The 12,799-nt window shown below is 55.6% G+C and overlaps 1 protein-coding gene across 1 annotated transcript in view; it reads right to left on the bottom strand.

The window, feature by feature from the left end:
• The window catches only part of CACNA1S (calcium voltage-gated channel subunit alpha1 S), a 64,933-nt gene that overhangs the window by 35,913 nt on the left and 16,221 nt on the right, over positions 1 to 12,799 (bottom strand). Inside the window, exons 4-13 of the mRNA XM_061185247.1 lie at positions 12,454 to 12,596; positions 12,164 to 12,316; positions 9,698 to 9,903; positions 8,307 to 8,410; positions 6,519 to 6,664; positions 6,021 to 6,102; positions 4,069 to 4,229; positions 1,748 to 1,973; positions 1,041 to 1,248; positions 17 to 137 (exon numbers count right to left, since the gene is read on the bottom strand). Of these exons, the coding sequence (XP_061041230.1) occupies positions 17 to 137; positions 1,041 to 1,248; positions 1,748 to 1,973; positions 4,069 to 4,229; positions 6,021 to 6,102; positions 6,519 to 6,664; positions 8,307 to 8,410; positions 9,698 to 9,903; positions 12,164 to 12,316; positions 12,454 to 12,596 (1,550 nt within the window). The remainder of the gene's footprint in view (positions 1 to 16; positions 138 to 1,040; positions 1,249 to 1,747; positions 1,974 to 4,068; positions 4,230 to 6,020; positions 6,103 to 6,518; positions 6,665 to 8,306; positions 8,411 to 9,697; positions 9,904 to 12,163; positions 12,317 to 12,453; positions 12,597 to 12,799) is intronic.

Raw genomic sequence — 12,799 nt, 5'->3', positions numbered from 1 at the left:
GCGTCTGGGGGGATACAGTTGCCGCAGACGAACAGGATGATGAAATAGATGCAGACGAGCACCCCGGGATAGGTCGGGCCGCCGTAGGCCATGATCCCGTTGTACATCACGGAATTCCAGTCCTCACCTGTCAGCACCTGGAAGGGGAGGGAGGGTGGGCGACACAGAGGGACTTGAGGGTCTTCTCTGGGGACTGCATTGTCCAAAAGTCCCCTTCCAACTCTGCCCCCAGACCTGTCCTCTCTCTTCATCCACGGCCCAGGGTGAAAGTCCCTGCTCTCCTGAACCTCTTCCGGGGGTCAAAAACCTTATCGTTGGCTCTTCGGGGCCAAGGAGCTTGATTGTGGCATCAAGGCTTCCACGAGCTCTGTTCCTAAGGCCCAGGCTTAGCTGTGTTGCCCACACTGGACCCCCTGCCTTTCCAGCCCCCAGAAAGAGTGCGAAATGTCAGGTGCCTTGAAAGGCAGGATGCCCGACCAGCCAGTGGGGTGAATGGAAGAACAAGGGTGACACCATGTGTAGGGCCGGCTGGTTGTCACAACTGCCCTTCCCACTGGCAATACCGAGGTGGCGCCCCCCGAGTACTGGCCCGACAGAGAGGAACGTGTGTCCGCTCTGCGCTCGGGCAGCTCGTTCCGGAGGCCGGCCGTGGCTTTAGTGAGCGGTGGCCAAGCCATGTCCCCGCAGTGGGAAGTGGTTTGTGATCCTCTGGGGCTTTTGCAGCCTTGGGGAAGGACAGCCCACCTCGTCTGACCTTGTGCTCAGAGATTCTAGTAGCACGTGAGAGAGAAAGCTCCCTGCCCACCCAACTCCTTCACTCATTAACTGCTGCCCTACTGTGGGCCAGGGCTCTGCTGGGCGAAGGGACGAAGACACACAGGACACACTGGGCACAGAGCCCAGCCTCCAGAGCGTGGAGGAGACAGGCGACTATAGCCTGGAGGGGATGCGGGGGCCCGGAGGGCGACGTCAGATAAGGGAAGGCTTCCTGGAGGAGGTGATGCCCGATCTCCAATGGCAGGCAGCGGGCTTTAGCCTACCTGGAAGACGCTGATGAGGGCCTGCGGGAAGTTGTCGAAGTTGCTGCGCCGCACCTCGGTGTCCTCAAAGTCGTACCTGCCCCCGAAGAGCTGCATGCCCAGGAGGGCGAAGATGATGATGAAGAGGAAGAGCAGCAGCAGCAGGGAGGCGATGGAGCGGATGGAGTTGAGCAGCGAGGCCACCAGGTTGCTCAGAGACGTCCAGTACCTGGAGGAGACGGGCAGCCCCCACCGGCGTCCCTGCAGTCGGGGCGGCTTGGGGGAAGCTGGGGGCTGGTGGGATGCGGGGGGCCGGCAGGGCTGCCTGGATCCGGGCTGCACACCCAGCCTCCCTCCGCCAGAGCACAGATCTTGGTCTGTCATTTCATTCTGTTAGTAGGACGGCCGTTTAGCTGCTGGTGCCACCACTAGACTCTGAACCCCATGGGGGTGAGGACCACTCCTTCCTGTGCAGCCCCGGCCCAGGCGGCCGTCCCACCACTGCCCCCTTCTCTACTCTCCTTCCTCACCCCCCTTCTCCTCCTCCCCTTCCGTCTTCCTTTCCTCCCTCCCGCTCCCAGGCTCTTCTTTTCCCCTTTCTTCCCTCTTTTCCACACCACAGACAACGGTGAGAAGTAAGAAGACAGGAGAGGCCCGAGGTGGAAGGGGGAAGGTGCTTTCTCCTGCAGAGGCGCAGGATGGGGCAGTGCGGGCAGGCGGGCGCTCACTTGGTGATCTTGAAGATCCTGAGGAGGCGGATGCAGCGCAGCACGGAGATGCCGAGGGGCGTCATGGCCCCCGACTCCACCAGCAGGACCTCCAGGAGGCCGCTGCACACCGCGAAGCAGTCGAAGCGGTTGAAGATGGACATGAAGTACTGGCGCAGGCCCAGCCCGTACATCTTCATCAGCATCTCCGCGGTGAACAGGGCCAGCAGCACCCGGCTGGCGACGTCTGCAGCGTGGGCCACGCAGCTCAGGGTCACTCTCCTTCCTGCCCTGCCTGCCTTGGCCAAGCCCTCCACCCTGGACACCCTCCCTGCATTTTCAGGGCATCTTCCTTTCCCTGCCCTCCAGATCCAGGAAAACCTGGTGAATTTTCACCATTGAAGGAACACAATCTAGATTTCTAAGAAACTAAACGACTCTGTGTTCAGCAGGTCCATCCTCCTCACTCCACCGATCAACCCATGAGCATTTTAACCCCATTTCCCTGATCTCCCAGAAGCACTGACACTGTTGATCAGCCTCTTGCTTTTTTTTTTTTTTTTTTTAACTGGCGGGATCTGAGTTCCCTGACCAGGGATCGAACCCGTGCCCCCTGCAGTGGAAGTGCAGAGTCCTAACCGCTGGACCGTCAGGGAAGTCCCCTCTTGCTTTTTCAAATGTTCTCTTTCCTTGGCTTCCAGGACGCCACATCCTTCTGCATTTCTCCTGCTTCTCCTGCTTCTCCTGCACCTTCTCTGCAGATGCACCCCTACCTCACCCCTGAGTGTTGGACTTGAGCTGTGCACATGAGTACACACCATCCTCTGGGGATCTGGTGATGTCTTCTAAGACCACAGCTTCGATTGCCATGCCTGCCAATGACTCCGGATTTTGACTCTTCAACCCAGACTTCTCCACTGAGTCCCAGACCTACTTTCCATCTGTCTCCTCAACATCTCACTGGGATGTCTCAGAGGCACCTCAAACTCAACATGCTCAAGTCTAAGCTGATAGGTACTGCCCGTCCTCCCCCATCCCCCAAAAATACGTGGTCACTGACTGTCTTCCCCATCTCAGCAAGTGGCACTACCATCCATCTATCTGCATAGGCCAGGAACCTCAAATTCATCTCTGACTCCTCTTTTTGGGCACTGTTCACATCTTGTCTACATTTGGTCATTGACAGTGCATTGACAATGCTTGGCACATTCAAGGGGCTCTCAGGAAGATTGGTTGCAAGGAATAAATGGATGGATGGATGGATGGATGCAGGAATGGATGCAGGAATGGATGCATGGATGGATGAATGGATGGATAGATAGATGAATGGGTGGATGGATGCATGCATGAATGAAGGAATGGATGCATGGATGGATAGATGCTTGCCTGGATGGATGGATGGATGAATAGATGGATGGATGGATGGATGGATGCAGGAATGGATGCATGGATGGATGAATGGATGGATAGATAGATGAATGGGTGGATGGATGCATGCATGAATGAAGGAATGGATGCATGGATGGATAGATGCATGCCTGGATGGATGGATGGATGAATAGATGGATGGACGAATGGGTGGATGGATGGATGCATGCATGAATGCATCTGATCTGTAGCATTGTTTCCTATCTCCTTTCCATAGAAGAAGACAATCTTCTTTTCTATTTTCTTTCTTTTATCTCTTTCATTATTTTATTTTAGGCCACACTGCGTGGCTTGCGGGATCTTAGTTCCCTGACCAGGGACTGAACCCGGGCCACAGCAGTGAAAGCGCTGAGTCCTAACTGCTGGACCGCCAGGGAATTCCCTCTTGCATCATTTTAAACATAGTGTCTTCCTACTATCCAACCTCCCCTCCTCTGTAATCCTCCTCTTGTTACCTTATATTTACCTCCACTGTTGCCCTCCCTATATTGACCTGACATCACTTATCAATATCTGTCTTTTCTTCTGGCTCAGGAAGCTCCTTGGCGGCAAGAGAGGTACATTCCTTCTCCGTGTGCCCTGCGTTCTTTTCTGGGCCTTACACAGAGTATGTTTGTAATACATAGTTGGTGAAAGATTGCTGTTTCTGGAGTAGAGCTTGAACTTGGATGCATGAAGTGCTCCATTACTGGTCATCTGTACACCCAGTGTCTGTATTTGTGATAATGTCCCCAGACATCTGGCGAGCATCTGGAGCGTCCCCAACTTGTTGCTGTTATTGCCCCTGGTAATGCCACGAGGAAAAGGGTACCACTGCCTAGAATTTCTAGAAAACAATGTCAACATCTAACTGACTTCTTCTGCAAAACCTGAGGTGCCATTGGCCAGCACTGGCCATCAGCCGCGTGTCTCACCTTGCAGGTGGGTCAACCAGAGAGGTTGGTGGTGGTGCTCCGAGGCAATCGACAGGGTGTTGAGGGCGACGATCAGGATGACCAGCCAGTAGAAGACCCTGGACTTCACCGCATCGTGGCACTTCCAGCGGAAGACGCGGTTCCACTGCCTCCAGTGTCGGCTGAGAAGGTGGGGGGCGGGGCCGAGGCTGGGCTACTCCAGCCCCTCCCCAAGGCCGCCTTCAGGCCGCTCCAGCCACACTTAGTCTCACCACCCACTCCCTCCTCCAGCCACGTGAGAGGGCCAAGGACGTGAGCTGCAGAGACAGATCGCAAATCTTGCCTCTTACAGCAAATGTCTTCACCTTTCAAAGGAGAATAGTGATGATGCCGACCTCGGAGGGAATTAGAGACAATGCCCGGCGCAGAGTAGGGCTCCATGCGTCTCCACCTTAATTAAAGCAACACTGGCATGCCCCATTTTGCCCGTCATAAAGGCAATTCTTTAACAAATTGGTCATATCTGGTGTAGGGGAGGGTACGCAGAAAGGCACCTCCACTGTCAGATCGACCTTTGTGCAGCATTTGCCAAGGTTAGAACCTGCACGCCCTTTGACCCAGCAAGCCTGTTTCTAGGGATCTGCCCGGCAGAAATGTTCACCCTTATGCACAACGGTTCCCTGTGGCACTGTGTGTATGGCCCCAAACTGGACAGATTACATAAACAGACTACAACATATGCACACTGTGGAATATTTTACATTCAAAGATACATCAAAAGACGGTGTGTGAGCTATCACACCTTGCAAAGATGGGGAGGGACCTTAAATGCGTGTCACTAAGTAAAAAAAGCCGATCTGAGAAGACCACACACTGTGTGAGTCCAATTAAACGACATTCTGGGAAAGGCAAGACTGTGGAGACAGGAAGATCAGTGGTTGGTTGCCAGGGGTGGGAGGTGGGGTGTGAACAGGCAGAAACAGAGGATTTTTAGGGCAGCGAAAGTACTCTATATGATACTATAACGGTGGGTACGCGTAATTATACATTTGCCCAAACCCACAGAACGTCCAACACCAAGAGCGCGCCCCAACGTAAACTATGCACGTGGGGTGACGATGCAGGTTCATCAGTTGTAACAAATGGACCATCTGCTGGGGATGTTGATGGTGGGGGGCGCTGGGAGTGGCTGGGGGAGGGGCAGGTGGGCAATCTCGGCACCTTCGGCTTAATTTTGCTGTGAATCTGAAACCGCTCTGAAAAAAGAAAGTCTTAGAAAAAAAAAAAAGGTTTGTGTCTGTATAAAGTTGCCCTCAATAGAAAATTCTAAATTTAAAATGTCAGTTACTAGTTTACGTGTGGATCGTATTCATTTATCCAACGAGCCCTCCTGTGTGCTGGGCACTGTGTTTGGTTCTGAGGTGACAGTGGTTAATATGAGAAACCTGATCGTGTAAAAAGTGAACACAAAACCAAAAAAAACTGGGGTGTGTGTGTGCGTGCGTGTGTGCGTGTAAGAGAAGTGAAAGCGTACAAGAGGCTTCAGAGGGATACAAATCTAACCGTTACCATGGTTACCCCTTTGAAAGGCAGAGAAGGCCTTCATCGTTTCTTTGATGTATTTCTCTATTGTTGGATCTTTCAAAATCACAGTCATGTATGAATTTGGAGAAGGAAGCAGCCAGTCAGACAAAACACACGGTCCTCTCCAGCTTCCTGTCTCCAGCCCCCTGCCCGCGATGCTCATGGGGCTCACAGGCTAACTCCCCGTGGAGCAGAGGTTTCCAGGACTAATTACCCCACCGGCTCCCAGTTTCTTCCTTACGTGGTGAGTAAATAGGTCATCTGCCCAGTGCCCTCCAACTGCGCTAAGGGAAAGCGACCCAAAAGCCACCTAGGGAGGTGACCGGGGTCTAACTACATGTCTCAGGGAGCTGCGGGCTGGGAGGACCCGCAGCTGGGCAGATACTCACATAAACTGGATGACTTTGTTCAAGCCTGCGATTTCATACAGGCTCTCTGTGTCAGAGCCACCTTCATCCAAAGCCAGCTTCCCTGGGGACAGACAGGTACAGTTGGCCAGGCTTCCGGGCCCCTCTGGGCTGGACACACCTGGAAAGGGCCCGCTGACTGGGGACACCTGTGACAGCGACCCTGGGTGGGCCTGGACCCCTCCCTCTGCGCTTTCCTGAGCCCTAGGGAGCCCGCATCGGCGGGGAGGGCGGGTCACCAAGGGGCAGTGCAGCACTTTGGTACTTTGTGCTCCGGGAGGGCCCAGGGCACACCAGGCCGCCTCCATCGCAAGGTGTCAGGCTCTAGGGGCCGGGTTTTCTTATCTGCAAAGTGGTGATGCCGTTCCTGCCCGATGGGCCCCCTGGGGCTGCAGCGGGGTAGGGTGTGGAGGTGCCCCTGTGGGAGCTGACCGCGAGGGCAGCTCTGGGGGGCTGCCGACCTCGGCCCGTGGCTCCAACCTTCTCTCAAGTCGTCCACATCCATGGCCTCGCCCTGCGTGATCCAGCTCAGGTAGCCCCGGAGGTCCTCGTCCAGCTGCTGCTTCTCCCGCAGCTTCTGGAAGGTTCCCCTGGACTTGGCCTTCTCCCGCTCCTTGGTGAATTCCCTGCAGTGGAGCAGGGGAGGGGGAGAAGAAGGCGGTGGGAAGGATGGAGCTTCCTGGGGCGAGGGAGCCCGTTCTGCGGCTGGACGTGCCCCCCGGGCCCAGTGCTGCCTGGGGTCCGGGGCCCTTTAGGGAGGCTGAGGGGCGGCCCTCTCCCCCATCACCAGCCCCGCCCTCCAGGGCCCCCCCCTCGTTCCTTTTTCTCCTCCCATCTCATTTCTCCCGCCTTGTCTGGGGTGACCTTGGACATAGGGGTTAATGACATGGCCGTCCATTGCCCTAACAGAATTGCCATGGACCCTCCGATTTTCCGTGCTGCCCTGAGCCTTTAGGCTGCCTGAGGAATTTAGTTCTGCTTACAGACTTAAGGCCCTGGGGGACATGCTCCTGGGCAGCACTGGAAGGAAAAGACCCGAGGATCAGCGAGGGTTCAAAGCAGCAGAGGGAGCCCTCGGCCCCAAGCAGGGTGAGGAGGGGAATCCAGCCCCGTCCTCACTGGGCTCTGAGGGGTGGCCTGGGGGCAGCAGGGTCGGCTCGCACCGCCTGCACCCTCAGCTCTGCCCAGGGCAGGGTCCAGGAGGGGCTCTTGACTGTTTTGTGCCCTGGCCCCTTTGGGGGTCCCGTGAACCTATGGGTTGCTCCTAGAACAACGCTGTAAAATGCTTCAAATGAAACCATAGCTTGACAAAGGAACCGATGAGTTAAAACATAGTTGTTGAACTATAAAGTGGTGATAAAGTAATATATATGCTTCTTTATTGAATCATTAACTAGCAAGATCAGCCGCAGTCTAAGAACTGTCATAATTTTGAAGTAGTAATATTTGCAACACCTGTGATATGACAAGGGATTCCTGCTGGGACAAGTCGTGGGCAGAGCTGGTAGCACTTCATGAAAGGAAGCGCTGCATTTCAGTTAGACTCGAAAAAATAAAGGCAAGTTCTTCCTATTTTAGTCCATGGATCCCCTGAATTCTATGTCCAGAGCGCCTGGAGGGAAGCTCCTGCGGTGGGTGATGGCAAGGCACAACGGGGCTGATGGCCACTTCCGGGCTGCCCACCATAGCTGGGTGGAGCCGTCACAGAGAAATAATGACCACGAGTACTTAGCACTTCTGATGTGCTGGCCTCCATTCTAAGTACTTTATAGGTATTAACTCATTTAATCCTCCCAACAGCCCTGTGAAACAGGCACTGAAATTATTCCTATGTGACAGATGTGGCTCATGAGGCACAGAGAGGTTAGGTAATTAGTCAAAGGTCACACAGCCACCAAGCAGTAGTGCAAGGGTTTAAACTTGGGCCTCTTGCTCCAGAGTCTGTGTGCTTAGCCTGAAGGCCATGCTCAGTGCCGAGATTCAGCCCAAGCTCCTCCAGGGACAGGAGGCTGGGGTCTCAGGGGCTTCACATGGACAGAAGGAAGCGAGGATGGGAGAAGGCTTGAGGAGAAGGGAGAAAGGTGAAGACTGGAGGGGCTCCTGCCTGCATCTGTTCTCTGCTCCCGGCTAAAGGGGACCCAGGGATGAGCGGGGGTTCTAAGCCACTTTTCCTTGCCCACTTCCTCCCCCTCCTCCCCCTCCCCCTCCTTTCCCCGCCCTCCCCCCCTTCTTCCTCCCCTCTCTCCCAGCTGTCTTTGAGCCCCTTACCCACTCAGGACGCCCAGCACCAAGTTGAGGATGAAGAAGGAGCCCAGCAGGATCAGGGTGACAAAGTAGATCCAGGGCCACTCGTTCCCAATGGCATCGTTGACCTGGTCCAGACGCAGGTGTGAGCCCCATCCCTGACGTGAGGGCTTAGGCCCCCTTGTCAAGCTGGCCCACGCACCGCACCCGACCCCGGGGGCAAGGAAAGAGGCCATCTGGGTCCAGAGAGGGAGCCTCTTCTAGCCTGAGGACCTGGGACTGGGCCTTGCTGATGGCTACCTGGCCGGTGGGACTGACCCCTGCCTCCCTCCAGCCCCCGGGCTCCCTGCCTGACCCTGTCATGCCGGCCACCTCCAGTCGGCCTCTTTACAACCGAGATTTCTCACAGTGGAAGAAGCACTAAAAAGCTTTGGCCTGCGCTTGGCCGGCTCCTTCAGGAAGCACGTCTGTGACCCTGGCTGAGGCGCCAGCATCTCTGAGCATCGTCCCATCTGCCTCCTGAGCTGATGTGTGAGCTCACTCCTCACGGGCTGGTCACGGGCGAAACAACACGCGTGACAGTCCTTTGAAACGTTTAATAATTGGCTCCCATAATCCGAGTTTACGAGAGCTACTCACACTAATCCTCTACATTTACAAAGCATTTGATGGGTTTACAATCGTCCCCCATAGGCAGTGTCACCCCACGGCTGAGCTCCGGGGTTGGAGCCAGATGGTTAGAGGTCAATTCTTGGCCGTGTCGCTCACTAGTCCAACAGCAGCCAAGTTACCAAACGTCTCTGAGCCTCAGTTTCCTTATCCGGAAAATGGGATCAATGCCTCCCATTGTTGGAGGATCAAAAAAGAAATGCAACCTAACTCTCGTAACACCAAACAAGTAACCTTCTCCAACAAGAGAACTTCTACAGCACTATGTGCCCGCACTGTGGTAATTCAGTTAATGCCCCCACTAACCATCATAACTACCCTATGATAGAGCTAGTATTTTCATTTTATAGACGAGGAACCTGATATCCAATCATATTTTTATGGGAAAGCAATCTTGCCCAGCAGCAAGAAGAGAGACTCAAAGGGCCCTTCCTTCCTCAGGAAATCTGACATTTCAGGCCATCAGGAGCAAGTCACTCACAGCCAGGCTTAGGGACAAGTTAGGAGATGAGACCAGAACCCGCCGAGCTCCTGGTTTCCATCCCTCACCTGCTCTTGGGGCTGCGGACACAGGTGGTACCTCGGCCTCCCACAAGGATGCTAGGACACACACCTGAGGCCCAGAAGGGCTCCCCGGGGAGGGGCGAGGAGAAGCAGCAGACCCTCAGCCTGGGACTGGCAGGCCCCACCCGCTCCCGGGGAGCCTGTGGTGGGGAGACAGCCGGCGGGCTCGGGCCCAGACCCACCCAGTAGAGGACGTCGGTCCAGCCCTCCATGGTGATGCACTGGTACACGGTGAGCATGGAGAAGCCGAAGTTGTCGAAGTGGGTGATGCCGTGGTTGGGGCCTGGCCAGCCGCCCCGGCACTCGCTGCCGTTGATGGTGCAGGGGCGCCCTGAACCCGTCCGGGCACAGGGCGACGGCTTCTCGTTCTCCACCGTGGCCACGATGTCTGTGGGCGGGCGAGGGTGGTAAGCACCGGCGAAGGGGCAGCAAGGGGGCAGCAGGGTGCGGGTCTCAACATCAGGTTAAAGTCGGGGAGGTGGCCTTGCTGGGAGAGTGTGGTGCAGACCATGGGGAGCTGGGCCGAGGGCACAGATACGGATACGGCTACGGCTACAAGGATACGGACAGGGATACAGGCGTCTGCAGGCAGGAGCTCAGGCCCAGGGCCTCAACGGAGGTGCGGCTTCTATGGACTACACCCGATGAAGCAGATGTGACGTATCGTTTGTCCCCACAGAGCTTTGTAAAAGGAGGCAGCAGCCCGGCTGCGGCGGAGGTGTGGGCCGGGCCTCACGCTCCGGCCTGAGAGCTCTGTCTGGGATACAGAAGTGGGGACGCGCCCCGATGCTGGGATGCGCTGGACAGACATGCAGACTGGGGGTGGGTCTGCTCTTAGGGGGCGTCCCCAGCAGGCCTTAGCATCCAGGGAGCCCCTGAATGGTGCTCTTATTGTCTCTAAAGCCTTCAATTTGGATGACATCTGGGTCACCTTTTCCCCTGGGTAGGTTTGGTCTCCTTTTGTGTTCAGAGAGGTCAGATCGTGAGAGATCGAGTGGCCTTCCTTAACCATGTTACCATGGGGCTCAATCCTCAGGAGATGGGACAGGGCGGCACAGATGGTCCTGAGCTTGGCGTGTGGTCCCCAGCCCCACGAAGCTGGGTAGCCCCCATCCCAGAGGGGCTTGGTAGCGCTACTGGTCAGCACTGGTCAAGAACTCGTGTGAACACCAGGCGAGACCCTCGAATTTCGTTTGAAGGTTGTGCTAGAAAGCCCCCTCCTCTCTGTCCTGGTAATGCCTATGAGAGGGCGGAGATTGTTATGGGGGCAGGAGGAGGCTGAGATGGGGCCGATTAGGAACAGGACCAGCGAAAACGCCGTGAGAGCTGTCGTTGGAGCTGGGTTGCCTGTCCCCTTGGGGGAGTGCAGGGAAGTGGGGAGGGTCCCCCGAGACTCTGCAGGTCTCCGCCACCGAGTTAGGGGTTCGTTCTAACAGAGGTCACCACTGTCTTGTGCCGGGTCCTGTCCCCGCATCCCCAGTGTCAGCGGCACTCGGCCCGGGGAGGCTGAGGACCAGCAAACCGCTGCCACCTGAGAGCAGGGACCCAGGAGTGTGGTCCATCCTTTCATAAAAATGCCCAGACTCTATGTGCCCCCTCGTTTCACATTCTTTAAACAGATGTAGGGGCGGAGTTTTCCAGATCCCACGTGACATGTGATGTCGCAACAGACCGAATGCAGCGATGGGAGAACTCGGCCGACATCCACTAAGCCAGGTCAGTAAAGAGGTCCAGAGAACATGTAAAACGGTACCACTCTTCTCGCCAAACATTTTTGGTTTGGTTTGGGAAAATAAAGTTATTTTTCAATAATTTTATTCAACTTTGAAAAAAGTATATTATTTATGTTAGTATGTCAGTGGTCTATTACTGTTCTTTTTAAAACGAATTAATAAATTAATACTATGACATTTTTCTGGGTTTTCATTCCTAACACCGTACACATCAACAGACAAAATCTGTATAAAGAAAAACTCTTTGGGACCCTCAATAATTTTGAAGAGTGCAAAGGGGTCCTTTTTTTCTTTTTTAATTAAATATTTTTTTTTTGGCCACACGGCACGCAGGATCTAAGTTCCCTGACCAGGGACTGAACCCACGCCCTCGGCAGTAAAAACGTGGGGTCTTAACCACTGGACCACCAGGGAAATCCCCCAAAGGGGTCCTGAGAGCAAGCAGTTAGAGAGATGCTGGCTTAGAAGGTGTAGCTCAAGTTCATCCAGGCCCCAAGGTAGCTTATCTCTGACCACGGGGCATTCGGCCTTCGGGTGCTTTCTGGGTCCCATTCAGACCCTACCCTGTGGGCCCTGGACTAAAGCTAAGACTCCAGCTACAAGGCAAGTACAGACAGAAATTCGGGCTGATCTTGAGCCTACATCTCAATCCACAAGTGGCCAGAAAGCCCAAGGACACCAGCCTTATCTGGGGCAGGGGTGCTCCAGAGCAAGAACCTGACCGCTCACTCCCCCTGCCCCCTGACCCCAGCAGAGCTGTTTCCCCCCCAATCTCCCTTGTCCAGGAGAAACCCATCCCCAAGGTCAGCGGGTGGCGGAAGCAACAACCTAGTCCTGGGGCTTCTCCACGGCTGGGTGAATCCCCCTCTCGAGATGTCCCCAGACCTTCCCGACAGCCCGGCCCGGGAAGCTCACCCGTCCCGATGAAGTAGCAGGTCTTGTGCATCTTGCCCTTGAAAAGCTCCAGCCCGATGATGGCATAGATGATGACCATGAAGAGCACAAGCAGGGCGATGTGGAACAGGGGCAGCATGGCCTTGAAGATGGAGTTGAGGACCACCTGCAGGCCTGTGGGGCGCGAGGGCAGGGGGAGAAGGAGGACTTAGCCCCCCTCTTGGTCTCCTGGCCCTCCCTCGGAGCCTCTGGGACAGCAAGGTAGGAGGGGGCCCAGAGCTGGGGCGAGGGGGAGGGGGTGTGCCACCCACTGGGCACCCCGGACACCAGCCGGAGCGGTCTGAGCACGCGGAAGGCCCTCAGAGCCTTGACGTCCAAGCCCGCGCCTTTGCTGCTCATGGGCGCTGCATTGCTCTGGATGAGGTTGACCTGCTCCAGAATCACGGTGAAGACCCTGAGGAGGACAAGAGCGAGAGAAGATGGCCCAGTGGTCAGCTAAGCCTCTGCCCCAGGGGGCAGGGGCCCTGTGTCCCATCCATGCTCAAGGTACCGGTGGAAAGACTTGGGGGAGGCGGGAAGGTACAGTTCATCAGCCGCTAGCTCTGGTCTGGTGACGCCCGTCTGGGGGATTTTAGAAAAACTCCTGAGGCCATGTTC

This window comes from Eubalaena glacialis, chromosome 3, assembly GCF_028564815.1.
Source record: "Eubalaena glacialis isolate mEubGla1 chromosome 3, mEubGla1.1.hap2.+ XY, whole genome shotgun sequence".
NCBI classification, from domain to species: Eukaryota; Metazoa; Chordata; class Mammalia; order Artiodactyla; family Balaenidae; genus Eubalaena; species Eubalaena glacialis.
The sequence above is the reverse complement of the archived record's forward strand: the minus strand, read 5'-3'. Positions and strand labels throughout refer to the sequence as shown.